The sequence below is a fragment of the Caloenas nicobarica genome, chromosome 2, assembly GCF_036013445.1.
Source record: "Caloenas nicobarica isolate bCalNic1 chromosome 2, bCalNic1.hap1, whole genome shotgun sequence".
Taxonomy (NCBI): Eukaryota; Metazoa; Chordata; class Aves; order Columbiformes; family Columbidae; genus Caloenas; species Caloenas nicobarica.
This window is the reverse complement of record NC_088246.1, coordinates 3,365,105-3,392,142: the sequence shown is the minus strand read 5'-3', so window position 1 is coordinate 3,392,142 and position 27,038 is coordinate 3,365,105. Positions and strand designations below refer to the sequence as shown.

General features: G+C 44.2%; 1 protein-coding gene across 14 annotated transcripts in view; it reads right to left on the bottom strand.

Moving 5' to 3' along the window:
• OBSCN (obscurin, cytoskeletal calmodulin and titin-interacting RhoGEF) overlaps positions 1–27,038 on the bottom strand; it is a 197,991-nt gene that overhangs the window by 161,113 nt on the left and 9,840 nt on the right. For all 14 annotated transcript variants that reach the window (XM_065628909.1, XM_065628914.1, XM_065628916.1 and 11 more), the window contains exons 2-10: positions 25,824–26,958; positions 18,293–18,562; positions 15,971–16,231; positions 11,923–12,225; positions 10,104–10,370; positions 8,880–9,155; positions 4,997–5,269; positions 1,107–1,382; positions 105–380 (exon numbers count right to left, since the gene is read on the bottom strand). In XM_065628909.1, the coding sequence (XP_065484981.1) occupies positions 105–380; positions 1,107–1,382; positions 4,997–5,269; positions 8,880–9,155; positions 10,104–10,370; positions 11,923–12,225; positions 15,971–16,231; positions 18,293–18,562; positions 25,824–26,949 (3,328 nt within the window). In that variant the 5' untranslated portion in view covers positions 26,950–26,958. The remainder of the gene's footprint in view (positions 1–104; positions 381–1,106; positions 1,383–4,996; positions 5,270–8,879; positions 9,156–10,103; positions 10,371–11,922; positions 12,226–15,970; positions 16,232–18,292; positions 18,563–25,823; positions 26,959–27,038) is intronic.

Below are 27,038 nucleotides of genomic sequence, written 5' to 3'. Positions count from 1 at the left end.
CTTAAAGATTTTCTAATGTTTTACAAAGATATTAATAAACAATAATATTCATTTTTCTAAATGGTCCAGAAATAGGAAAGCTGGGCCAAAGAATCTTCTCTCACCTGTGACGACAATCTTGAAGGTGAGTTTCTGACCAGCAGCCTCGCAGGTGTACTCCCCAGCATCTTTCTTCTCCACCTGACCCACCACCAGACGACGCGATTTGCCCTCAGACTCCACCTTGAACTTCTTGCTCGAGGTGATCAGTTTCCCCTCCTTGTACCATTTCACGTCGGTCTTCTCCTGGGCCACCTCGCAGCTCAGGGTGGCATTTTGTGTCAGTACAGCCTTCACCTCCTTTTGTACTTTGTCCTTGTTCGTAAACACATCTTCGGTCTCTGTAAGAAAGCCACAACAGTCATACATAGCTTTTTGCAGTTGTCTTCTCCAGTGCTTAATCAAGTTTCCTCTGTTTCACTATATTTTCCCCTGACAGGTAGTATCATGATGGTCCATTAAGGCAGGACAACACCTTCATCTCTGCTTTGCTGGTAGGAGGTGAATAAGTGTATGGGAATTCTGGGATAAATTTTCAAAACTCACTATTTGAGCACAGATTTGAACATGGGACTTAGAGCATGAGCATGCCTCATCCCTCCTCCCTCTTCTTTCTTTTTCTCTTCCTATGCCTCTCCAAGCTTCCAGTGAATCCAAAAGGAACATCCCTCTTACCCTAATATCCAGGAACCTTTGCTCTTTTGCTGCCTATTTGGGTCACTCAAATTCAGCCATTCTCCACCTAATCAGAGCTCTTCCAACACCTCCTGTTTCCTTTTTATCTATTTCTTCTATAGCGTCACACTGTGATTCTGCAGGAGTTTTTCTGCAGACAGACCAGGTGAGAGGTGCAGAAGTTATCATCCTTGCGCATCATTTTTTTTTGTGGCTACAAGTCATGGATGCAACAGTGTGTGTATAAAATGTTGATATGACAATTGACTAAAAATCAAGTCCTATGGTTGAAATATTTCACCCCAGAGAGGTTGTGAGATGGTCCTCTGAGTGTAAGATACTACCCAAAATGGAACATTCCTTTATTTTTGAAATTTCTAGCATTTTCTCACCTCTGACTTTGACTTGGAATGTTGTTCTGTCACCCTTCGTTTCACAGGTATAGCTCCCTTGGTCTTGCTGTGTCACCTTCTTGATGATGAGCTTACGGTGTGTCCCCTGGGAGACGATTGTTGTCCTCTGGTCCTGCTTCACCTCAGTTTGATCTTTCTTCCATACCACAGCTCCACTCGCAGATGACACCTCACAGACGAGCTCAAGGTTTTCAGAAGGCCTGACTGATATTTCTGGAGTTGTTTTGGGCTTGTTGACAAAAGTAACAGCTTCATCTGGAAAGAGAAAAAGAAAACAGTTTATGCCTTCATTCAGGCTTATCAGCAGAAAGTTAAGACACAGTAGTTACCAATCATTATTTCATTGCTAGTCACACTTGGGTGATCAGGTTCCACCTCTGGAGGTGTAATGTACATATTTCATCATGGTATTATTGCAATCTAATTATGACAGAGTGTTAACAGTTATGGCAATAAACTGCAGTTATGAGTCAGACAAGGTTCTCCTGAGATATAGCAACGTTATCTCTACCAGAAAACCCATTGTCCAAGTTTTGAATCTTCCAGAGAGTTAGTACATCCTGGTCTCTGGTTTGGGAGTTGGGTATTGATGAATTCTTTACGCTGTATCAGCCTGTCAGCTCTACACTGTGCTATTAATACTAGCCTTATGAAGTTCTAGATAGACATCTATGCCTACCTGGATCCGTAACTAGAATCCACCTAACTGATGTGCATCCATTTTCTGCCTCCCTTTCAGAAGTCAAGCATGAAAGGTGCTGCAAGAGCACGGACACAGTGGTTTCTATTACCAAGCTATGAACAGAACCTGGCCCAACCTCATGAGACCATAAAACTTGATATGTGCTTTAATTCACAGCTCCTGACTCAATACACACATGAATGTGCCCGACTTTCTGACAGATGGTGCAAACTCCTTTTATCTTCAGATAATTGCTCTCAGTTACTGCACAATCACATTCATCTCTCCTACATCCTTTTGGATCTTTGAAATCAAGCTGAGATGCCTTCCAGTTGCTGGTGCTTTAGTCATCATTCCTTTTTCTGATTTCAGGCAAGCTCTAGGGAACAGATGCCAGAGACCCCAAACAGCTTTGAAAATACTCAAGAAATCTCAGAAACTCTTGTTGGAAGTGATGAGGGGTCTTCTTTTACATGTTGTTGAGCCCATTCCTGCAGCATCATGTTCACATGATCAGTACCACTGGACTAATTCTTTCCCAGATCAAATCAGGGTAGAATCACAGAATCATTTTGGTTGGAAGAGACCCTCAGGATCATTGAGTCCAAGCTTTAACCTAACACTGGCACTAAAACATGTCCCTAAGAGCCTCATCTGCAATACAAATGGAATAATCTCATTGATAAGATATTCTCCAGCTTCGAGAGGACTAAGTCAACATAGGAGCCAATAGTGTCACATCTTTCTGCTGAAACTGATCTTCACAGTAGAGAACTCACAGCTGCTCATAACTCATGTAGTTCAAGCAGCAGAGGTTCCTCCTTCGATACCTCAGCTCAAACTTTGCCAACTGCACAGGCTGGTGGCCACACAATGTATGTCGTGTGTGCAGCAACAATACACCATTTTTATCAACTCGGGGTTTTTGCGAGTGTATTCGTAAAGGCAAAAACAAAGACAGCTAAGTAAGTGGAGATAGGCACCTTGCATGTAAAATGTGAGCAAACCTATCTGACACACCCTGTCCCTAAGCTAATGGGCAATATTTGATGAGCATGTCAGGTATTTAATACCCTCCATTCCACTAAGCCAGTCCTTGCTTGAAGAACAAGCTGATGTCTGTCATTTATAACCAACCTTAGCTTAGTATTGCATTTCTTTTAGCAGCAACTGTTGCTTTCAGTCACCGAGTATCCCAAGGACAATTGCTACACTACACCCATGCCAGCCATGTCTGTGGCACCAGAGAACAAATATTACATTAAAAATTGTAATAGTTAGTACTGATCCATTTTTTAAAAATTACATGACCAAGGAAGAATAGTCCCTCCAGAGGTCTGCAGTTCAAGATTATTGAGGACGCTCGTAGGTGGGTCAGGTGCTGATCTCTTGTCTCTGTTGACCAATGATGGAACCCAAGGGCATGGCAAGAAGCTGTGCCAGGGGAGGTTTAGGTTGGACATGAGGAAAAGGTTGTTCACGCAGAGGGTGCTGGACACTGGAACAGGCTCCCCAGGGAGGTGTCATGGCCCCAAGCCTGACGGTGTTCAAGAAGAGACTATACAATGCTCTCGGACACATGGTGTGAATTTTGGAGTTGCCAGGAGTCAGACTCGATGATCCTTGTGGTTCTCTTCCAACTCAGGACGTTCTATGATTCTACCATAAAGACAGATTACTTTCCTGCCCTATGACCATCCCCTGACTGTGCAGTGATTCTTAGCGTTCTGGAAACATTTTATAGTGACATGTGAAACAAGGTGGAAGTTGCCCTAGCTAATGTTTTGTTCACAGGCTGTAACTCAATCCTTGTTCCTCAAAACGTTCATGGTGAAACACAGTTACTTAGCGGATTCCTTTGTCTGAACCATGTGATGTTTTGTCATAGGAGTTACAGGAGAGATTCACCCAAGCTACAAGTAGTCATCGAAAAGTCAGGTATCCTATCTCAGGTAGTCGGGCTTCCTCTGTACTTGATGTTCAGACAAAGGCAGCTCCAGAAAACTTTTAAAATCCATCTTAGATAGATCTCATCAGACCGTATAAATTGCCTTGTGGAAGGTACCTTTCACTCTGCACCAATCAGGTGGGATAGAGCCTCATTGGCTCTTTTAGGCCAGCTTTTCAATGGGTAAAGTCAGGGACTGCAGAATTACACTCAAAGTGAAATTGTGTAATGTTTGACTCTCAACCAAAGAGAACTGGAGGCAGGATGCAGAGTGAATACCTGAGAAAATATCAGTTGCAAACTGGAAGCAATCCCTCTAGCTCAGTAAACCCTGTATACAATCCCTCAAGACCAGTGCTGTGTTAGATTAATCAGCTATGATGAGTTTTGCATTATCTGATGAGCAGCATCACAGAAACATGGATGTACTGTTACAGGTGACAAACAATCAGTTGTTACTTCTCTTAAATTGCATTGCACTGCAGCATGTAGACACACCATGAGAAGCTTTCAGTAGAGTTTTGATTTGTAACATAGGACTGGGTTAAAAATTAGGCTCTATACGTAAGCCAGAAAACCACTTTTAGAAGGAAGGTTCCCACCAGGCTATGCAAACCGAATCAGTTGAATTTCACAGATATCGAATTTCACAGATAAATTCTTGTGTCATTTTATACTCTGGCTCCATCCTGGACTGGAACACATCGGTGACAAGCATTTCTGTCCTGGGCTTAGCCTGACAGCCGTGTGCTCTAGCACGTGATTTTTGGGCATGTGCCATGAACTAATGGCTTCACCTACAGTACCGCAGGGAGATGTGTCAGAGATCACATTGTCCTTTGGGAACAGCAGGAGATGCTTAACTCTCAAAATCAGGGGTTAAAATTGTCAAAGGAGGACACAGGGCTTTCATAGTAAGACTTCAGGACAGCCTCGGTCAGGAAGTTTAAAGGTGATGTATATGACGAGGCAATCCCTGAGCTAAAAGAATAAAGGTCAGATGTGGTTCTCTGAGTTGTGACTCTAGCCCTGCTGAAAGCTTGTGCAGATTTGAATACATAAGAGCATCGCTAAATTATTTGTCCATATGGTGAGTTTGCACAGCAATCACAATAGGGGTCAGAGTCTCTGCAATAGTACTCTGCATTCTTGGCCAAAAAAAAGGCAATAGACAAGTATAATGAACCAAGTCCTGACTTTCTAACAGACTCTGATGACATACTTGCATCACAAACTTACCCGAGACTTTTAAATCAAAAATAAGAGTGTCATCTCCAATTTTGCATGTGTATGTTCCTTCATCTTCTTTTGTCACAGCTGAAGCCACAAGCTTGTGCAGTTTTCCTTTATCTTCCATGGTGAATTTCTTGCTGGCTGTGATTTCTTTGCCATCTTTGTACCACTTAACCATGAGGTTGGCCTCAGAGGTCTCAGAAACAAATTCAGCCTGTTTTCCAGAGGTAGCCCTGATAACTCCTCCAGTTTTCTCTTTGTTTATGAAGTTTGCAAGTGCTGAAACAAAATAGAGACACTGGTAAAGAATTGTGTGGACATCAGTAAATATATACTACACTTACACCTACATTAGGTATTAATTTATCATAAGAATAAATATACACTTTTAATTATGAATCTAGTTAGTAGGTTCTAATGCAGAAACAGCCAAAATCCAGCCTTTATAAACCATATCGGTGATTATCACATGTCTAAACACCAGAGCACATACAACACAGGAGGCGAAATCAATGGGAGAGGAAGTCTTAAGCCATAGGGCTTTAAGAAAATATCTGAGAGAGGTGCAGAAATATGTATGACACAACCAAAGGTCAGGGAAATCTATGAAGGTTATTTAATCATTGTATTGTAACCACTTGGCAAATAAATCAACTCTAAAATATGTTAAAATTTAATCTAGATAAAGCAAATTATATTAAATTAAAATTCTATATAGATATCACAGAGGACTGAAATAAAAAAAATTCTTCCTGGAAATTAACTGGAGCATAGAAGGCAAACAATAAATCTGGCACCATATTAACATATAGTGGAATAGTTGAGTCACCAATTGCCTCAAAGCAAAGATTCAAACACCCACCAATATCTTAGCTAAAAATAGCAGCCTAAAACCACAGTCCCATTTTACTCTACGTAATGGAATTAATTTTCAAACATCTTCTTGACATATTATTTTAAAGCAACACACACAATCAAGTCACTTTGTTGGGACCGTGCAGTCAAAACTACTAAAATCAAAACCTTGATTATGTATGCATTTTTTCCTTAATTTCAAGACCATACTTGCACAATACAAGTTAACAACTCTGCAGAATGCCTGGCAAAAGCTCTTATTAGCTTTCACTGCTGATGCTGCAACAAAAGCAGTTGCAGTCCATGGTCTGGACCAGCTAAGGGTGAGTGTTTCAGACTTGCTCCAAAGGTGTTATTATCAATGCTGAGCCCTGTTGTAACACCTATGGGTTCTCCTTTAGCTCAAAGACCCTACCCACGAGGAAGGATTTTGCATTTAGTTTCCCTGCTTTTAAGTGCATTAGATTTCTCCAAGTCTCTGGTAGTGCTTTTAATTATAGACAAATATTTAGTAGGGAACTAATATTCACGGGCTTGTACAGTGGCAGGGTCCGGAGATCTGAAAATGAAGACTGGATTGACGTGCTAAACAATACACAAGTAAGAAAGAAAAATAAAACACTAGTCCCAAATCTCCCCCAATCTAAGATTAAGAAATACCCAATGAGGAAACAAACAAGGAAAGGGATGTGATGGTGCAGCCAATGACTTCTCCAGGTCTGGTCCTCAAGGGACTCTGCTCAATCACCAGCTTCTGGCAGGGACAGGAGCTTGCATTTGACCTCTCCAGCTCTCTACCAGCCCCATTTTCTAGGGTTTACTAAGTCTGTTTATTAGAAGCAACATCTATAGGTAGAGAAGTAGTATCAGAAGCATTTAAACCAGGGAAAAACTCATTTTTTATTATTTTTTTCTTGGATCCTGTTTTCACACGTTTCCCTAATGACTAATGACAGTGGAGCTTTCCCTTCAGTAGGACAACACCACAGTCCCTCTGCTCTACCCAACCACCCATGACCATGAAGCCTGTGGGGGCCGAACACTGCCAAGACCTCTGCTTCTCCACCAGCGTTACTGGAACTCGACCCACAGGTTAAAAGGTTTGGGAAGAAGAAGAGAGAAGATGGGTTCATTCATGCACCTTCCACTTCCTTAGAAAACCAGACTGAGAAATACAACCACAGCAGCCTGAAGGAGACTTCTCAGATGTCCCGTTCCGATGCAGGAGGTCATGTGTCAGAGGATGCCTGGCACGTGAAGTCTCGTGGCAGCGGAGGGACCACAGTGATAAATGGCAAGTGCATTTTCTAGCGAGGCTCTTTTGGGCCTAAGTCCCAGGGAATGACACACCTCTGGCCACGGCTTGGCGTGGTGGAAGCCACGTGTCGCCCACATGCCAGACTCAGCTGACCTGCACACCAAACGATTCACCAGCTCGCTGTGTCTGGTTTACAGGAGGAACAGATAAAAAGTGGCGATGCTGAAAGGTAAAATGCCATGACGGCCTCATCCTACAAGGGTGAGATATACTGATATCAAAGCTGATTCTCCGGGGATCAAGCTACGAACAGCAGATGTTTAAGTTACAGCTTGTCGACACAGTTTTTAAAGTAACAGCATTGAGTAGTCATTTGATAGTCACATTACAGTGAAAAGCACATGGAAATGTCCATCAGCTAATTCAATTCAATCTGTGGGTACACCTACCAGTGTGAAAAATTATGCTAATAAGGCAGAAGGAGAAGAAAACCAAAATTAAGAACAGCTGCTAAGTGTAGACAGCAAATTCCTCCTTCCACAAATAGACAAAATTTAAAATTGTTTTTTTCAGCTCTCTTTGTGCCTCATTTGAGTTTGCTCTTTGAGAATAAACAAGCAAGTAAGTTGTCGAATGGAAAACACATGCATTACTCTGGGTCTTTGTTGTTTCTACAGAGACCAAGGAGGGCGAGAAGCCAGCAGAATAAGATGATGAAGCACCTCATATGTACTCAGTGTAGAAACAGCATGATCATTGCTGTGAAGGTTAGGGGTGATTTACAGGACACACACAGAAATTAAATGGCTTTACAATGTGAACTTTGCGAAATAGCTACGGAGTTCACCCCACACATCTGACAACAGGCTAGACTGTGTTGGAGTCAGGTTTCATAAACTCTGAACTTCAGTAGACATCTAGATGATACCCAGGAAGAATGATCAAGGGACACACTGGGGCTTTTCAGCCAAAACCTCATCCCATTCAAGGCAGAGGAAGCTCTCCTATGAACTAGTTCATTAAATCTCGTACAGATGGGAAGGCTTGTAAGAGGGAGGCTTAATGCTGTTGGTTTCAGAATAAAGGTTCAAGACTCTATGTCTTGCTCTGGGAGTGGATGTGCCCATCAGCTGGGTATCAGGCCACCAGGAGGGAAGGGACTGCCATGAAAACAAGAACATCCAAACAAGGGGGCAGCTATAAACCAGTACTGTTTCAAATCTAACAAACAAGAAATATTAAAAGAAAATGACATTTTGCTGTCTATTCTAAACAGTACTCCATGAGCCAAGTCATCCAATGTGCCCTGGAAAGGTCTGTGCATATTCACCAGGGCATTGAGAAAAAGAGAAGAAAAAATAAAGCCCACAATGTCAAGATGATCTTGGTCCATCAGAACTTTAATCAGAGCTGAACGAGCTCCTCAGTGACTTGTCCAGGATGACACTGCAAGTATAGGGCAGACATGGGGTCACATGCATCGTGTCCTGCCCCTGCGGCTGAATCTCTCCATCACAAGAGCACCTTTCCTCTATTCCACATTCAATTCCATTAAATAACATAAAACTGAGTGAAAACACAGCTCTCACCACCGAGACGGTGTTAAATCCCAAGATCTCCTACTCTGGGGCTACACTGTCAATGCCAGATGTTGACAGGGAGCTACCACAACTCCCTGCACTGACTCTGGATCACTCCCTTTCTGTTCTTTGATGAATCTGTTTGCTTAGGGCAGGAGCAGACCATTGATTCAAAGCAGCCCAGGCAGTCACATACCTTTCACTGAAAGCTGGTAGCGCATTTTATCCTCTTCACAAACGCACTCATAAACTCCAGCATCCTCTGCTGCAGTGTTGCGGATTTTCAGGATGTGCCTCTTCCCCATAGTTTGAACTTCATATTTTTCACTGGCCTTGAGTTCTTTCCCATCCTTCATCCACTTCACAGTGGCCTCGGCATCTGAAAGCTCAGCCTGAAGTTTCGCTTCCTCCCGTAACCGAGCAGAGACCTTTTCGATATCTCTGCTCTTGTTGGTAAATCTCACTGCAGCACCTGTCAGGAGCAAAGACCTGGTTGTTTCAAGTTATATTGGATTAACGTACCCCTGATATGTATCTGCCATAGACCGTGAGATCTTTGGAAAGGTCCCGTTCCCGCCCTCACACTCATGTCAATACCAAGCCATTTTTTCCAGTTCAGGAGAACCAATCTGTTTTGGTTTTTTTTTGCCAGAATCCCTAAGAAAAAAATATAAGTGCACAACTTTCTACTGATAAATAGCACTCTAATCATGCTTCTGCAAAGATTTGCACTCAAACATATCCTTCCAGAGTGAATGTCTGTTTGTTACTTTTTGCCATGCATGTGGCTGGATATAGATCTTGTCATCATTGTCATCATTGGGTTCGACTCGATGATTTTGAGTTTGAACAGATGATCTCTAGAGGTGCCTTCCAACCTCAACCATTCTCTGATTCTGTGATTTCACAGAGAAAAGCTGGAGCACCGAACTCTCGATGCTAAATTGAGTTACATGATACTAACTTGTACATCATGCACATCTGTGGTAGACTAAAAAACCTAAAAAAACCCAAAAAACAACCAAACAAAAAAACCCCTCATCAGCAATTAATGCTCCTTTACTTGTGAAAGACACTACAATAGTCAGAAAGACTAGCTGAACCTGGAGCTGAAGTTACTGCTCGGAGGTGACTCAGTGGTAGATCTGGTGACAGAATCCACGGACTGATGGTTGTGAACTACACAAACGCGTGAGCTGATGTTAAGTGGTCTAGTTCAGATACCAACAAGCTAGCTAGGTGGGCTCACACTGAACTCTGTGCTATCATGATGAGGACCCACGTGAGTTCTTACGATGCTGTTTCAGATACTTCCTCCAGATCAAGCATCAGTGATAGCCTCCAGCCCCAGTTCTAATCATCAGGTCACAACAACTGCCCCTTGACTGGAAGAGGAAAAGACAATGATCAAAGTAAATACCTTTCACTCTCATCTTGGTGCTGGTGTCAATATTATTGGCAACAAACTTCACTTCTGCTCCATCATCGTTCTTGCTGACATTCTTTATGATTAGGGTGTGAGTAGTTTGCATTCTCTTAATGATATAGGTCTCACTTTCCTGTAAGACTTTACCATTAAGGTACCAAGTGCCGGAACATGTTGTAGTAAGGTCAAGAGTAAACAGAGCATCCCCTCCAGGTACAGCTTCAACAGATGTCAGGGGGGTTTTCACAGCCAGGACTGGTTCTGGGGAAGAAAACCAACATGCATCTCTGAGATCAAAGGTCACGATGCTGGAGAATAGTTCTTCCTAAGGACAAAGTTTTTGGTGTAAACAAGACACGAGAATAAAATCCTGTAACCTTATACCATTTGCATGCACTGGAGGCAATGCACAGTTGCTCAACAGGATTTAATTTCTACAGTTCAAGGTAACTGACCTCTGGCATTATTAAGTCCTCTTTCTGCAGGGAAATTACAACAGACATATTTTACTTATTTTTTCCCTTAGATGCTTAACAAGCCTGAAACACCCAGGTCCCCTGGCAAGCATGCTATTTATTTAATAACCAGTATTATTCTTAGATTTTGAAAGGGTCCTAATGAGGCCACCCAGCCAGCCAGTCATTTCTAGATGCCCTAGGAAAACTCAGATATGTTCAGACAGCTGGGAAAAAGATGACACAATAACGAGACACAGTGTGGTCAAAGTCTGTGCGGTTGTCATCCAGTGCAATAAATCCAAGGAAGACACAATTGCATTGCTCACAATTATTCTACGGGCACATTGGCATCCTAGAAATAAAGTAAAATACCCTTATTTCTCCTAGTAACTCTAAGAATAAAAAGAGATTGACTAGAACCTGGTTTTCCTGACAGTATGATCACCACATAAGTATTCTCTAGATGCAAGTTTGACATCTCATTTATATACTGAGAGTTATATCGTAAGACCATCTAATTTTTCCTTTCATACCAGGTCTAGGAAAAGCATTTAGAGGCTTCAGATCAATTGCAGAGAGCTCTGCCTCTCACACAGCCTGATGCGAGATGTTGGAATATAAGCACAGAATCATAGAATAGTTTGGGTTGGAAAGAAACTTCAAAGCTCATCGCGCCCAACTTCTGCCATGAGCAGGGACATCTGCACCAGCTCAGGTTGCTCAGAGCCCAGTCCAGCCTGGCCTGGGATGTCTCCGGGGATGGGGCATCCACCACCTCTCTGGCCAACCTGAGCCACGGTCTCACCACCCTTATTGTACAAAAATTCTTCCTCGTGTCTGGCCTGAATCTACCTTCTTTAGTTTAAAACCATCACCCCTTGTCCTAGCACAACAGGCCCTGCTAAAAAGTCTGTCCCCATCTTTCTTATTGGCCCCTTTTAAGTATGGAAAGGCCACAATAAGGTCTCCCTGGAGCTTCTCCTCTCCAGCCGAACACCCCAACTCTCTCAGCCTGTCCTCCCAGCAGAGCTGTTCCTGCCTCGGATCATTCCTGTGGCTCCTCTGGCCCCTCTCCAGCAGGTCCATGTGTGTCCTGTGCTGAGGGCACCAGGAAAGACAAGGACCTGTTGGAGAGGTCCCGGTGGACAAACGCTCACAGCTCTACCGCAGCAACCCAACCACCATCATTTTGGTGACGGCCAGTGGTTGAAATGAGATAGGAGAACTATCAGTGAAGGGAAAAAGGTTTTGCTGAGCAATTTTCTATCCTCCTCAAAGTCACAGGAAACATCTTTAGAGCACCCACATGGCAAATCAGCCCAGATCAGCCCATTTTCTGATGGTTTTGTGCTCACCAAGGTGCATGCTCCCTGGGAACTCCAGGTAGGGGCTCTGCCCGTAGGCGTTGACCGCAGACACTCTGAACTGATAGTCAGCCTCTTCCGACAGGTTGCTCACCGTGAACTCCGGGACAGGGACGTGGGACTCGTGGCACCTCACCCAGGTAAAGCCAGTTAGTTTCTTGCGTTCCACAATGTAGCCGTCGATTGGAATGGGGCGGTCCGTCTTCGGAGGGGACCATGCTAGCGTCACTGAGGTTTCTGTTTTATTTTTCACCACAGGGTCGGCTGGGGGTTTGGTGGGAGGTTTTCTGGGAGCTGAACAAGGAAAAAAAAAAAAAGGAAACAACAACAAAAAAAAAAAGTAAGAAGCTTATGTCAGAGTGGAAAAACCACTGTGCCTCATTGAGAAAGCTTACACTGGATTAACAGCTACTCTTGCTTAATAAACCTCCATAAAACAGTGACATGAGATGGAAAAGCAAGAGAATGGATAGAAGATTGGGCTGTATTACATAAAGATGTACAATACTACTGCCTCCACAGCTAAACGTATGTGGTTTCAACACAATATTATAACTGTCCACACAAAGAGTCTACAATTAACAATTCAAAGGTTTAAATTTTCAGTGCTACGTACAGAACTACACCGCTTCTTATACAGCTCCTGAGCAAAGTAGACTAACACTCAGCTTATTTTCACGCAGAAGATGAGTAAAACCACCACTAGAGGTTGTTCAAAATTCTGTGCACCAAATTCCTGTTTGGTTTCCCTGGTACGAATCCAGGCTGAAAATAGTAAAAATAAAAACACCTCAATGGGATTACTCTGGCAAGGTGGCACAATTTTGCCCTGCTTGCTAGACATCATTGCACAGGAATAGTTGCACTAATATTTTAAGTCTGCTGGTACTTATCTTCTGTCAGAATTTCAATGATACATGTCTCTGCAGTCAGGAGCATAGATGTGCCTGATAGAACCAATGCATGGCAATGAGCCACTGCATCAAGAAAGTGTGCAGCAATATTTCTCAATACTTTACACACAGGTGTGACATCCTGCACAGCAGTGTGTTAACAAATCCATTCCATAAAAACCAGCCTGAGTCAGGAGTCTACATCCTCCATTTCTTCTCAAGAACCTGCTTCAACCAACACTAAAACATTTCAGTCCAGATCCCCAACAGACTTAAACGCAGACCACTTAAATATTGTATAACTGGGACATTCCAGAGAGAGGAGATGGACATGAATAACCAGTTTGAGATTTATGGAGATCTCAGTTGCTTGTTATACAGGCTTGGCTGTTCTCTGCAGCTGCTCTCATCTGCATATCTGTCCTGCTTCCGAATTATATGCTACCACCACTCAGAATATGTGTTGTAACTTTATCTCCCAAGAATGACAGCTGTCATTGGGGATCTCAGTTTTAGTAATTTATGCAGAGCCAGCTTTGGGAGTTGGGGAATTAACTTCAATAGGAAAAGACAAAGAAATGTCCATTAGACCCTACAATCGAGTAGTTATGGCTATTTTACAGTACCTGAGGTCAAAAATCTATGCCTGCAGGTATTTGCATAATGAAGATTTGCATCCAGCCCCTCATTCTTCTTGAATCCGATAGAGAAGGCTCAAGCCCCATCAGGGTTATCCACTCCATGCTACCACTGACGCTGTCAAGAGTCTAGGAATTACCCGATATGCTCTAATTACACATCTACTGACATGGTAAAGGTTTCATTTCATTTAATCCTGGCTGTCTGAAAGGTGTCTGGTTTAAGTCAGTCAAACCAGACTCCAGCAAAGTCCCATGGAGAACAGCAGGTTCAGTCAGTTCATCCCAGCTTAAAAAAGATGTGTGAGACAGGGGAAATGAATCACACATTCTAGATACTCAAGTACTCATAACTGTAGAGAGAGCCTGTACAATGAGCCTAGACTAAAAACCGAACTCTGGGACGACTGATCCTCTCCCTGCCTCAGTTTACCCATCTGTAAAATGGGCATAGTAGCAATGTAAGCTAGCGAGCAAATAATATATAAACATTGCTTGCCTGATAAATGCTATTAAAACAGCCACATCGATCTTGTCCAGCTAATTGAAAAAGAAATTAACATAGTACACAGGATTCTTCAAGCAGCTAATCAGATATGCATGGAGTGTAAAAATAGGAAATCTCAATGAGAATCACTTTTCCTTCCTTACATAAATAGACACATAAGCGCTTTGGGGTGCACAGTTACCAGCCTGTCAGTTACTGCTGGTCAGAGCTGGATGCCAAAGGTCCCATTAGTGTAGCATCAAGCTGAACACTAGACCCTGGAATCAGATCTCTTGACCTTACCATCAGAAACCGTAATGCAATATTTTGCTCAGAGCTACTTGTTTGTGGGAAGGCAGCTTCTTACCTTTTCTTGTTCCGTGAATCAACACTCGTTTCATAACTTAAAGAGCAGAGTCCAAAATCAAACTGAACTTTGCTGTTTTCATTGAGCAGCTGCTTGGTTGAAAGTTAAAGATTTCCAGACACCTCTTAGAAACTGTCACAGTGTTAAGTGCAACATTTAGCTCATTTTTTCCTCATTTTAGCTCAGTAGCACCAGAATGCCCTAACTAAATTTAGATAACATAGCAGTTATAAACCTTTATTTAAACATTTCTTTGTACCACTCAGTAATTGCAATTTGCAGGTGGTGGTGGGAGAAAAGTATTATTCTTCTCAAATGGTGACTAGAGTTGGTGATTTGTTCACATGCAAAACGGAACTGCAGCAGAGCCAGAAACCACATGCAGTTCTCTGCTTTAAATGAAGCAGTTTATGCCTAGGAAATCCAACGCCGTCAAAATAAAGCTTCGTAAAATTAGGCAACTTCACCAAAATTTCATTTCAGGTCTGATCTCAACTACACTGCACCTGCTGCTACGGCTCTGTCAGCAAAACCCCTGACTTAGGTCAGATGTACCAGCTCTAGGAATTCTCCAGCCTGCACATTATATCAGTCTCCCCAAGAAAAGCGAATCAAGATAAAGGTCCCCCTCTTTCAACAAAGCCACCATCAAGTCACGGGGTCTTCCCAGCTCTGTCATGTCAAAGAGAGGATGAGAGAGGACACAGCTTTGCTGTGTCCTTTCCACAGAAGGAAAGAAATTACATTGGCAGGAGGAAGCATTTCCCCTTTTTCTTGAAGGTGGGGGCTTTCTTGTGTTTGTTTGTTTGGGGGTATTATTTATTATTGTTATGTTATTGTTATCGTTATCGTTATCATCATTATTATCATTATTAGCATTGTTTGACTTAAATGCAAACAGCCGAAGAAGCTAAAATCAAAGGAAGATGTTTCAAGCTTGGTGAATGCTTGACTGCCCCCAAAATTCTTCTTGCGCACGTGTGTAGATGTTCCTTCACAGATGCTTTTGCTTGCTAGAATGGAAATACTGACCCAAAAATGTTCAGGACACCTATCTACTTCCATAACATAGCCAACACACACTAACCCCATGTCTCTGTAGACTCCAGACCTAGGGAAGGAATCAAATGCTTGCTCAATCTTTACTCCAAATCCTCAGTGAAGAGAGAGAGGGAGAGATAAGCAGCCCCTATTTGCTAGAAGTAGTATTATCCCCACAGCGATAATTTATATATGTTCTTCAAAGAAACTTAATATTTTGGGAAATGGAGGTCAGCGTGTAGGTGGAGAACACACAACACTCTATGTACAACTTATACAGTGTTTTCTAAGCACCTCCTGACGGGTAGAACATGCACATCCCTTACCCCATATTACTCAGTTATTATATTTCCTCCAGCACAAAATGAGAAAGGTGCAGAGAAGACACAAACTCGTGCCTTGATATTTCCCTGGGACTCCTCTCTCTGTTTTGGTCTCTCTATAACATTTCATTATGTTAATGTTCAGGCTGTTAGCCTTTTGTGGAAGACATCAAACCTCCTGCTGTCTTTGGACAAAAATTTATCCTGGCAGCACCTAAAACAACAGTGCTAACATGGGAACACCTGCTCATTAGAGAAAAAACCCAACACCGAATACAAGTGAAGCTTACTGGTCACAGTGAACTGGGTAGAAGTCCTGCTTTCATCAGCCAGGAAGGCAATCTCACCAGCATCTTCCATCTTACACTCTCGGATGATCATGGTGTGTTGCTTTCCAGAGCATGTGATGGAGATTCGTTCACTGGGTTTCACTTCTTCTTTATTTTTCAGCCATCGGATGTTCTGGCATTCATTGTCCAGCTCCACACAGAAGATGGCTGTATCATTTATGAAGACCGCAGTCTTCCGTGGAAGTTTTTTAATGATGTTCCCTTTAAAAAAAAAATAATCACGATCAGCAAACAGCACGTATTAAAGTCTCTGGCAACAGCAGACCACACAGACTATGACGGGTCCAGCCAACAGCTCTCACTGAATCAAAACATTGTAGACACTATGCAGACTTCCCTAAATGAATTCCTAGGTTCTGAGTTATACAGAACAGATAATCCCAAGGATTCATTTTGGCCTTCAAAGACAGAAAAGCAACCTCATTTGACTACAGTCACTCATGTTTCTAGTCTAAAATGCAAAGTCTGCTTGTGGGTAAATACAAGGTATGGGGCCTTGCCAAGAGCAGATTTGACAGCGATATGGCTTTCCTTGCCTGCATGTTCTGGGAATTCAAATTAAAACTTTGCTAAAGTAGGTCAGTCTTAAAACAGACAGGTCTCTCATCTGCCTTGGGGGTTTTTCCTACACCAAAGTTACCAGTAAGTTACATAACCAAGACAGCAAACACACCAGTCACCTGAATTAATAGCGAATACACTGCAAACCTCGGATTTCTTCTTAGAGTCAACCCAGAAATTCACGTGGAGTGACCTTCACTAATTTGTCTCCTTTCCAAGTGACTGTGATGACTACAACTTATTAGAATAACCTCAAAGTAACGAAATGAGACTATTCCCAGGAAATCTTGGACAAAGCATCAGGGAACCAACCCGTTGACACATGGCAACTGGTCGCAGCCCTGAAACAGTCCTTGTGAGGCAAAAGAGCCCTCACCCAGGCAAAGCACTAACAGATATTTAAAGAGAAGCAATTCTGAACTTATTCATGAAGAACATGTTCCTTAGGGACATGGTTTAGTGCCAGTGTTAGGATAATGGTTGGACTCAATGATCTTGAGGGTCTCTTCCAACAAAAACTATTCTGTGATTCTATGGTTCATTAGTAGGATTGAAGACCCTGATTCTCTGCTCCTCGTCTCTGAAGCTTTACCACATGTCTGCTCCTTGCTGCCCTCAGCAGTGACCCCATCCCTGCATCCCTTTTCATCCTGCCAAGCTCTTGCATTTGCACAACCTCACCTTGCTCTCTCTCCTATCTTCTCCCCTCGGAACAGGCACAAGGCTCCTCCAAGAAGGCTCTGCCTCCCTTCCCTCCTGAGAGCTCCATCTGGCTCAGTCACTCTCTTTTTTAATGGAACATGCTGTAGTACCAAAGCACGAACGAGTAAAACAAATACCAGCTGTCCTGCTAGGGCCAAACGCACTTAACAGTGTTCGGCTGGTCTAGCCCTACAGAAGGAGTAATAAAAATTGTCTATATCTGAGCTCTCACTTGTCTCCAGACAAAATTTCCCCTTCTGCCTCCGCTGATGTGGACTCTCATCTCTTTGCTAATGATACAAAAAGGGATTTGCACAAGGATGCACGGCACTCAGCTGTCTTGGGATCAGATTAAGGAAATTCTACAATGCCAGGCTGCAGGTCAAGGATTTTGCCTTCTAGGAAGCCTCTTTAAGCATAGGGCCCCACCAGGTGACATATTTTTATAGAATCACCTAGGTTGGAAAAGACCCTCATGCTCATCGATTCCAACTGTTCCCCCACCCCTGGCACTACCCCATGTCCCTGAGAACCTCATCTCCACATCTGTTCAACCCCTCCAGGGATGGTGACTCCACCACTGCCCTGGGCAGCCTGTTCCAATGCCCAATAACCATGGAGAAATTTTTCCTAATATCCAATTTAAACCTCCCTTGGCACAACTTGAGGCCATTTATTCTCACCCTGTCACTTGCTACTTGGGAGAAGAGACCAACACCCTCCATGCTACAACCTCCTTTCAGGTAGTTGCAGAGAATGAGACAATCTGTCCCCGCTCTGTGACCCTGTGTCCCAGATACACCCTGGCAGGAGACCCAGGGACCCACTGACCCACCACACGTGGCCCTTCTCTCACACCGTGTAGGAGTCTGCTGTTCTTCACTGCACACATCCATGGGGTAAATTACATTAACAAGGTCAAGTCTGGAATCTCATGCATGAATCTCGCACTCAGTAGGCAAGACTTGGCCAATCTGAAATAGCAGGACCCTTTCTTACCTTGGACAGACAACTCTGCAATGGTCCTGCTTCCTTCTTTCATCTCGCAGATATAGACAGCATCATCATCTGTGGTGACGTTCTGGACAGTGAGACGGCGATACGTGCCCTCTTCTTCAATGTTGTATTTCTTGCTCTGCCGGAGTTTGGTTTCTTCCTTGAACCAAGCTGTCTCTGTGCTAGGAACAGGTACTTCACATTGGAAGGTGGCAGATTCCTTCTCCCTCACTTCAAGATCCTTCAGTTTTTTCTTGAAGGGTATTGAAGGTTCTTAAGAGGATAAAAACAGAAAGGAGAAACAAGAGTTTGTCATGGTCTGGGTAAGATATGTGCAAATAAATAAGTCAGTAGGAAAAAAAAAAAAAAAAACATTAACACTCTTTATTAATGATATTGATTTGGCCTGAGTTGCCATCCAAATCCATAATCAAAACTTACCACTGTATGTGTTCTGCTCTAATGTAAAAAAATCTCAGATCCCAGCAGAAGCATTTTTCAGGACTTGGAATCATCTAGAATTACAGAATCATTTAGGTTGGAAATACCCTTAAGAACATCGAGTCCAACCATGGACTTAGTTTGTTTCCCGACTTATCTAAAAATGAAGCAGCATCAGTTTGAACTGCAGTACCTGCCCCGCAACACCCCAGAGGAGTTTGCTCTAATCCAAAGCAATGTGAAGATGTTGGTGGAGCATCAGGTTAATACATTCTGCTCTTGCGGTCTACTTGTCCTCTTATGTGAACATCTCTGCATTGCACCCTGACACTTAGTGATGCCAAGAAGATAAAGGGCAGTGACCAGCCAGCCTGACTCTCTACGTAGCAGCAGCCGCTTCACATCAAAGCCTTTAAAAGCAAAGATGCTACAGGCGGGTAAAGAGGAAATGAGCTGGTCTTAAGGAGATGGTGCAAGGAAGCAATTCTGTATGACTGTGAGCAGCTGAGATGGTCAATGAGTGCAAGAACCGATGTTTTAGGGATCTTTCAGCAGAAGTGAGTTCAGTGGAGGGACCTGAAAGGGCACAGAAAGCTGAGAGGTGGCTGTGCACACAAGGACAGGTGTCGGGGATAAACATAGAAGTAACTCATAGAATCATAGAATGTTTTGGGTTGAAGGGACCTTAAAGATCATCTTGTACCAACCCCCTGCCATGGGCAGGAACACCTTCCACTAGACCAGGTTGCTCAAAGCTCCGTCCAACCTGGCCTTGAACACTTCCAGGGATGGGGCATCCACAGCTTCTCTGGGCAGCCTGTTCCAGTGCCTCACCACTGTCACAATAATAATTTCCTCCTTATTACCAATCTAAATTTACTCTCAGTTTTAAGCCATTACCCCTTGTCCTATCACTACCTGCCCTTGTAAAAAGTCCCTCTCCAGCTTTCTTGCAGGTCCCCATTTGGGTACTGAAAGGGTTCATGATGGAGGAGTTTTCCATTCTCTCCACAAGCACCAAAGCCTCTGTATCAGCTTTTGTCAACGACAATAAAAGAACTAGAGAAAGAGCCTAAGTCTCCCAGCTCCCCCTCCTTTCCACCAGCAACAGGGCTGCAGTGCTGCAGCTTAGGGAGAAACCAGAGTGTGGATCAAACACGAAAAACAGTTGCATGGCAGTGACCAAAGACATTTTATGAACAGAACAATATTTAATTCCAGTGACAGCTGTGCTGTGAAATCATCCTGGTATCCCTGCATTAAACTGGATGCAGGGGAGTTGGACTTATGAGGACAAGCGGTGGTCACAGCCATGGGACTGGAGCCACAGTCATGTCACAGACTTGGATTAGCCATGTGCATCACCACTCATGCATCGTGAGAGATCAGATCCTGACATGTACCTTCATCTTCTAATAACTACTGCACCAGCTCCCAGGCTTCTTTTGTGACTCCATCCTCCCTCTCCCAGACCATACACACGTTCCCAGGCTGGTGATTTCATGTGGTCACCAGCAGTCAGTAATGCCAAGTGTTAGTCTAAGAGTCAAACGGGAGTAGACTTGTCTTAGATTTATAATCCCATGCCCATGACGGCACATCCCACTCAGAATCATGAAGTTCTAGAGCCTGGAGAAACACAAATCAAGGTCCTCAAACATCCCCGATCCAAGTTTTGATCCCCAGGAGCCTCCATTTTGTAAAATTCAGATCTAGTAGTTCAGCATCTAACTGAGTCCATTAGCTGCCCCCTCCTGCCCCACCATTAGGACAGGAGCTGCTATGGGGCCAGTGCTGTCTTTCACCTAGTTTGCTCTTTTCTGAACTCAAGCCCTGGAAACTCATGCGTTCAGTTTTGCAGGTCTTTCATTCCACCCCTGGCACAGCCACGACTGCAGCTGTCAATAAACATCTCCAATCACTTCCAGCTGAGCAGAACCTGGATAGAGATTCCAGATCCCAAGGGCTAGACAGGACACCTGGAGCGAATACCAGCCGCCTTAGTTGTTGTCCTGAGATTAAAACCCAACTGGGAACCCACACAATACCTTGAGGAACAGGAAGGTGACTCTAGCTCACCATGTCCACTTGACTGTTTTCTTAAAAAAAATGTTTTGCCTTAAGGCACCTCAGTTCAAGACAAGTCCAATTCTTGCCTTGGAAAGCCTTCAGCTATGGTTACACAGACCTGCTCTGCCCACACTCCGCATGTTTTTTACCCTTTTTTCTTTAACCAACTCAGACTCCTGCCCTACAATCCCATATATAATCTCTGGAAAGCACCCCATGCAGTCAGGGGGAACGCAGCAAGTTGTAATTCTCATGCCATGGGAACAAGCAAGAAGATGAGATCAAGAAAGCATTAATCAGAAGGATGCCAGTCGCCGGTGTTGCTGTGTGAGATGGGAGGGAGCCTGGATCTGACACTGAGGACACACGGACTTGTCCAAGAACCAGAGGGAAACATGAGATGCACCTGAGAAGCACACAAGTGTATTCCCATACTTGGAGCAACTGACCATATCATTAACCCTTCTCCCTTTACAGTCACTATGCAGTATCTCAGGCTAAAAAAAAAAAAAAAAAAAAGCTGCTGTAGGAAAAAGCTTTTAAACACACAAATGCAAGAAGAGTTGGTTGATTGTTTTGTCTGTGTTGCAGTAACAGCGCTGCTTTTCCAGCCGGGGAAGGTAGGTGCAGGGCTATCTTTGGCTGCTTGGGGTCACAGATATTCTCTGAAAACAACTTTGCTTTCGTCCAACTGACATGTGCACACAAGTCTAATCTCATTCTGAAGAGGACTTCAGAGAGACAGCAGCTGATACGCTGAATCAAAGCCTGGGATTCACCCAGACCACCGCTTTTTCTGCTTTGGAGGTGTCAGAGAGCCTGCAAAACCCACCAGTGTTCTCCTGAATACATCTTCATGGTCTAGCAGGTACCTGGTCAGACAGAGGAGTTAATTTTGGCCAGGGGACTACAGAAGGACCACAGGTCTCTTCAGAGTAGGTGTCCCAAAGAATTCATCTGGCCCATGACCAGCCCTTTTCCCATGTCAGAGAGATGCTCAGAGAGGTGGCCAGGAGGAGACAGTGTCTCCAGCTGATCAACAGGAAACCCAGACCTCAGGGAAAGCTCTGTGAAAGGCAAGTGGCTCATCTTCCTTGTTAATAAACTAATGAACACAGTCTGAGTATACGACCATATAATATTTACATGAAAAAGACTTATTCTGAGGAAGGAAGCACTAAACTTTACACCAGCCTTTCAGTGTATTAGCTTCCAGTGTAGTAACTTAACTAGTTAAATGTGAAAATGAATAAATACACTTATTGACCCACTGGCCAACATGGTGAGTTAAGCAGAGACCTCTGTTATTCTCTTTCACCCCACACTGGTTTGCAGCCTGCCCAATTTCGACATTTACATTGCAAATTCTCTAATGAAGGCATCCCCTTTTACTTGTTTGTACACCATGCAGCACGATTCAGAAATATTCTGTCTCGCAACTACTATGGGCACATTGATAAGAGCTGCTGCAGATAATTATATTACATTTGAACTGACAGACTCCATAAACATTGACTGTTCATTTCTAAGTGCCTGTTTGTCATTTATTACCCTTTCACATGGTAATTCTCAATATAAGCCTGTGTCAAGTATGGCTAATACAGAAGATAAAGCCATTTAGCTATCAACCATTTTCCTTATTACCCAAAATGTTCGTAATATCTGAAAATATTCTTGTAAGATAAGTTAAAAGAGTGTTCAGCTGAGGTTACATGTGGTACAATTCTCACAAGGACTCTCTGTTTCAGATAAGTGCCACCAAACCCCATCTCTAGGTCCTATAAATATCAGAGCTGGTTAGAAATTGTTTTAGCAAGAAAGGTGATTTCTGATCTCTCAGTTCCACAGCAATATGCTGATTTTGCTCAAAAGAATTATTCAAATCTCCCTTGGAAAAATCTAGGCGGTTTGTGTCAGAATGACTGGAGAAGAAACGTGATTTGCTCTGGTGCTTTTTGGAAGACACGGTTTAAAGGTTTCTGGACCGTATCCTTTCCTGAGAATGCTCTCCCCGCTGGGCTGTGTCTCCCACAATATAAAACAAATTAATCTCTATTATCAGTATGATATTATTATTGACTGTACAGTTTTTTCTACTAATCTGTTTCTAGCCAAAGCAGAAATACCCATTAAAGGAATATAATGAAGGCAACAACATTTCTGAAGAAGGAAAAACAAGAGATAAAATAAAAGATCTACCAAAACCTGCCTATTGGGAAAAACATGAGATAGAAACAGCAAAGCAAAATCCCACAGAGCACTAAGCAAGAGCATCTCATGGAGTTAGCAGGAAACTGCAAGAGCTTAGATCAGATATGAATTTGGCAGGTTGTCTGGAGAACATATTTCTCCAGAGAGTCATAGGTTTTTTTGTTTGATCCATACCAACCAAACTAGCAATGAGATGATGTTATTTTTTAAAAGCAGGTCCTGCTAACACATATTTTGCTAAGAATAGGTACAGCCTGCAAAGAAGCCAATGTTTCCTTAACCTTCTCAAGACATATCTGTCTGCTTGACCTGGTCTTCTCTTTTGCCTACAGTTCCTCGCCTTCTCATGGGCTCTACATTTATTATTCCAGAGGCAAGTTGTCCCTCTGCCTAAGAAACATGATTCCGTGAAAGTAAGAATATGGAGAATCTTCCCAAAGTGAGATATCTAATGATCCATGTACAAGCTTCCACCATCTCACGCCTTTGGTCTTCTTTCCAGTTACTGCGCTTTCTAAGTTTCCTTTCTACCTCCACATTGCTCAAGTTCCCCTTCAGATCTCAAATGTGACTACCATGCTCACCCAAAAAATGACTTCAGGTCAGAGAGGAATACAGCGGCCTCAGCACCAGCCTGTTTTTCTAATCTCTCTCCTGTTTGACTTGCAACCTTTAACCTTTCCATACAGTATCTGGTTACTGTATTGAGGGACTTGGATGAGCATCGCTTGGCCCAGGGTCAAGGCTGGGGACCTGCATGCTGTTCTCGCTGGCTTTGCACATGGCCTCGGGACACCTCCAAAGCCTTCAGGAAATTCAAGTCAGTTATTTGTGTTCCTCCCAGCATCACAGGCTCTATAAAGATGCTGTTACCTGCAAAAAGACCAACTCAGCAGCATGGTGCTTACCAAGGGTGGCTACTTGGAGAATTTATCTTCCTAAATATGACTGTGGAAAGAGAAGGTTGTGTGGTGAGGTGACCTACCCCCCCTAAACATGATGGCAAATGAGCTAATGGCATCACCAATGGCATAAACAGCAGAATTAAAAGCTCCCATCATTACGACATGATTCTGAGCTGTCTCTGGAGGGCTGAGAAGGACTTCTGGTGACACAAAGGAGGGTCATTATTCAGAGACTAATTATAACCAACAGACGTAGACTTTCCATGGCAGCCTTGGCCTGGTCAGAAAGCCCAACACGGTAGAGTACAACGAAGAAACGAACCATAAACATTTCCACTTCAGCTCTCCAACTCACAGGCGTCTCTTGATGATGTACATCAATCGATGACTTTTTCCCATGGTGCTTTCTCACAGACCTGATGCTTCGCATGCTTTCCCTGTCTCCTTTGGAACAGGTTGCATCCATTGGGAAAAATCAAACAAGCACGAGCAGAGAAGAGGGTGTTTGTCTTCGCAAGACAGGTGTTGGGCAAGTAACGGAGCCCGAGCTGTTCTCAAAGTGAACACGCACCCCAGGGCCAGGCTCGGTCTTCAGCTCCGAGTCCTGACTCATGAGGTAATCACAGCTTTATGGAAGAGGACAAATGCCCTTCCCAACACCACTCAGCACCTCCAAGGGATGGCAACGAGTGGGACAAGTGCCAGCGAGTTCCACAGATCAGGCGTCACTGATGGACACGGGGACTGAGTCACTGACGGGAAAGACGGGGAGGGTGAAAGGAGAAGGCCGGAAAACCGAAACCAGAAAACCAAATAAAAGCCGAGAGTAGGTGTGAAAGGTGTGTGTGAAACACGCCATTCCTACTCATTTGGATTTCAAATTCATTTTGCTGCCAGTCAAAAGCGTCCACTTTGCCACTCGGGTGGCAAAGCCTTTTACATTTGAGAGTTAATTTACAGGTGCTGCCTGCGTTGCAAACTGGCCGCTGTAACCTCGCCAAATGGGAGAACAGCTTGAAAATTTAGAGCTTCCTTTGTGAAAATACGTGTGTCACAGTTTTGTCAACATTCTGAAGAACGTGATCTGACCTCCACCAGTGATGAGGGACCCTCTGAAGGCAAGATCGTCACTACTGACCACAGCAAACTGAGGCATCTTGGACCTAGTAAGGTTCTGGGAGCATACGAGGACTATAGGCTATCCAGCAACACAAGCTGGGAAAAGGCTGAAGAGGCCCGGCAAGAACAAAGCTGCCAATGGGTCGCTCTGTACAGGAAAACTGAGATGGATTGTAATTAGAGTTGGAGTAGGTCCCCCAAGAGATCCAAGGCAGCCTGACACAGTTTGCAGGGAGGAGTTTCCTCCACTTCCACTTAAATGGCCTGTGTGTGTTGGTCTGAGTAAACCCTGAGGTAAATATAAAGGAGGGTGAGATGGGGCTTTAGCAGTCCATGTTCCAGGGGATGGCAGCAGATCTCTTGCATTACTGTAAAACCAGGATAGATGCGAGCTTTAGAGATCTGGTTCATCCCAGATGCCCCACAACCAGCCAGTTCTGTATCATCCATCCCTGACTGATCCCTTCCTAAAACCCCACAGTGTTTAGACTCTGCCCAGGTCATCTATTCCAGTGCTTCACCCCCTTTACAGCTGGAGGGCTTTTATTCATACAATCACAGAATAGTTTGGGTTGGAAGGGACCTTCCCAGCTCTCCCAGTGCCCCCCCTGCCATGAGCAGGGACATCTGCACCAGCTCAGGTTGCTCAGAGCCCCGTCCAGCCTGTCCTGGGACGTCTCCAGGGATGGTTCATCCACCACCTCTCTGGCCAACCCGGGCCAGTATTTTACCAACCTCACTGTCTCCTTGCAGACATGCCCACTCTGGTGAGAAATATAAACACCCACCTTTGACGGTGACGAGCACAGAGCTGTAGGTCTGGCCTGCCAGGTTGGAGGCCGTGCACGTGTACAGCCCGTTGTCTATCTGCTTGCAGAAGAGGATCTTCAGCACAAAGTTCTCCTGATCATCCTCATAGATGACATGCCGCCGCCCTTCCAAAATGACCTCGTTGTCCTTCTTCCACACGATCTCTGGTTTGGGCTCGCCCGTCACGTAGCAGCTCAGCTTGGCGTGCTTCCCCTCTGTCACGCTGCACGTGCGTGTCAACGTCCCAAAAGTCGCGTTGCGGGCACCTTTGGTGGTAAATCCAGCTGCCCTCTCATAGTCCCGGCAGAGGCCATAGCCAAAGCTGGACAACCCTTCTGAGTAAGAGTGGGCAGATGTTGAATCAAGACCTCCATGGGAGATGTCCGTCTTCCTGATCTCCTCCCGCCTCTTTTGCAAGTGAGACAACAAGGATGCCGTCTTGCCGCAGCTGGTATCGAAATGGCTGCTGCTGCCCGGGTTGGAAGAGCCCTGCTTTTCCACCACCAGAGCGGCCGAAGCGCTGGCGGATCCGATGGGATTCTCTGCTCGGCAGGTGTAGGTGCCACTGTCCCCCAGCCGGGCACACTGGATGGTGAGAGCGTTTGACTCCCCAGCAGACTCGATCTGGAAGCGACCAGCATCAGCCCGGTTCCTCAAGTGTCTCCCGTCCTTCTCCCAGTTGACCGAGAGTGGTGGGCTGCCCTGGACTTTGCATTTGAACATGGCATCTTCTCCCAACGTTACTTTGATGGAGGAGGGTTTCTGGATGAAGTAGGGGGCTGACTCTGTTACTGTGGTCTCCTCTCCAACTTTGATGCTGACAGCCGCAAAAGCTTCCCCGATGGTGTTCTTGGCCCGGCAGATGTATTGGCCACTGTCCTCCAGGCTCAGATCGTAGATTGTTAGCCTATAGAGATCCCCATCTTCTGTGGTTTTAAACCTTCCTCCAGACTGGACTGGAAGTTTATCCTTTTCCCAGCTCACAACTGGGATGGGGTTTCCAATGATCTGGCAGCTCAAGGTGGCATCTTTCCCCACAGACACCATAAACGCCTTAGGCCGGGTCAAGAACCGGGGGACTCCACTGAACGAGCTGTAATCCATCTTGGTTTCCTAAAGGGTGAGGAAAAAAAAAAAAATGTCAAGAAAGAGCAAATTAGATGGTGCGGGCAAAGAATTGCTGCACTTCTATG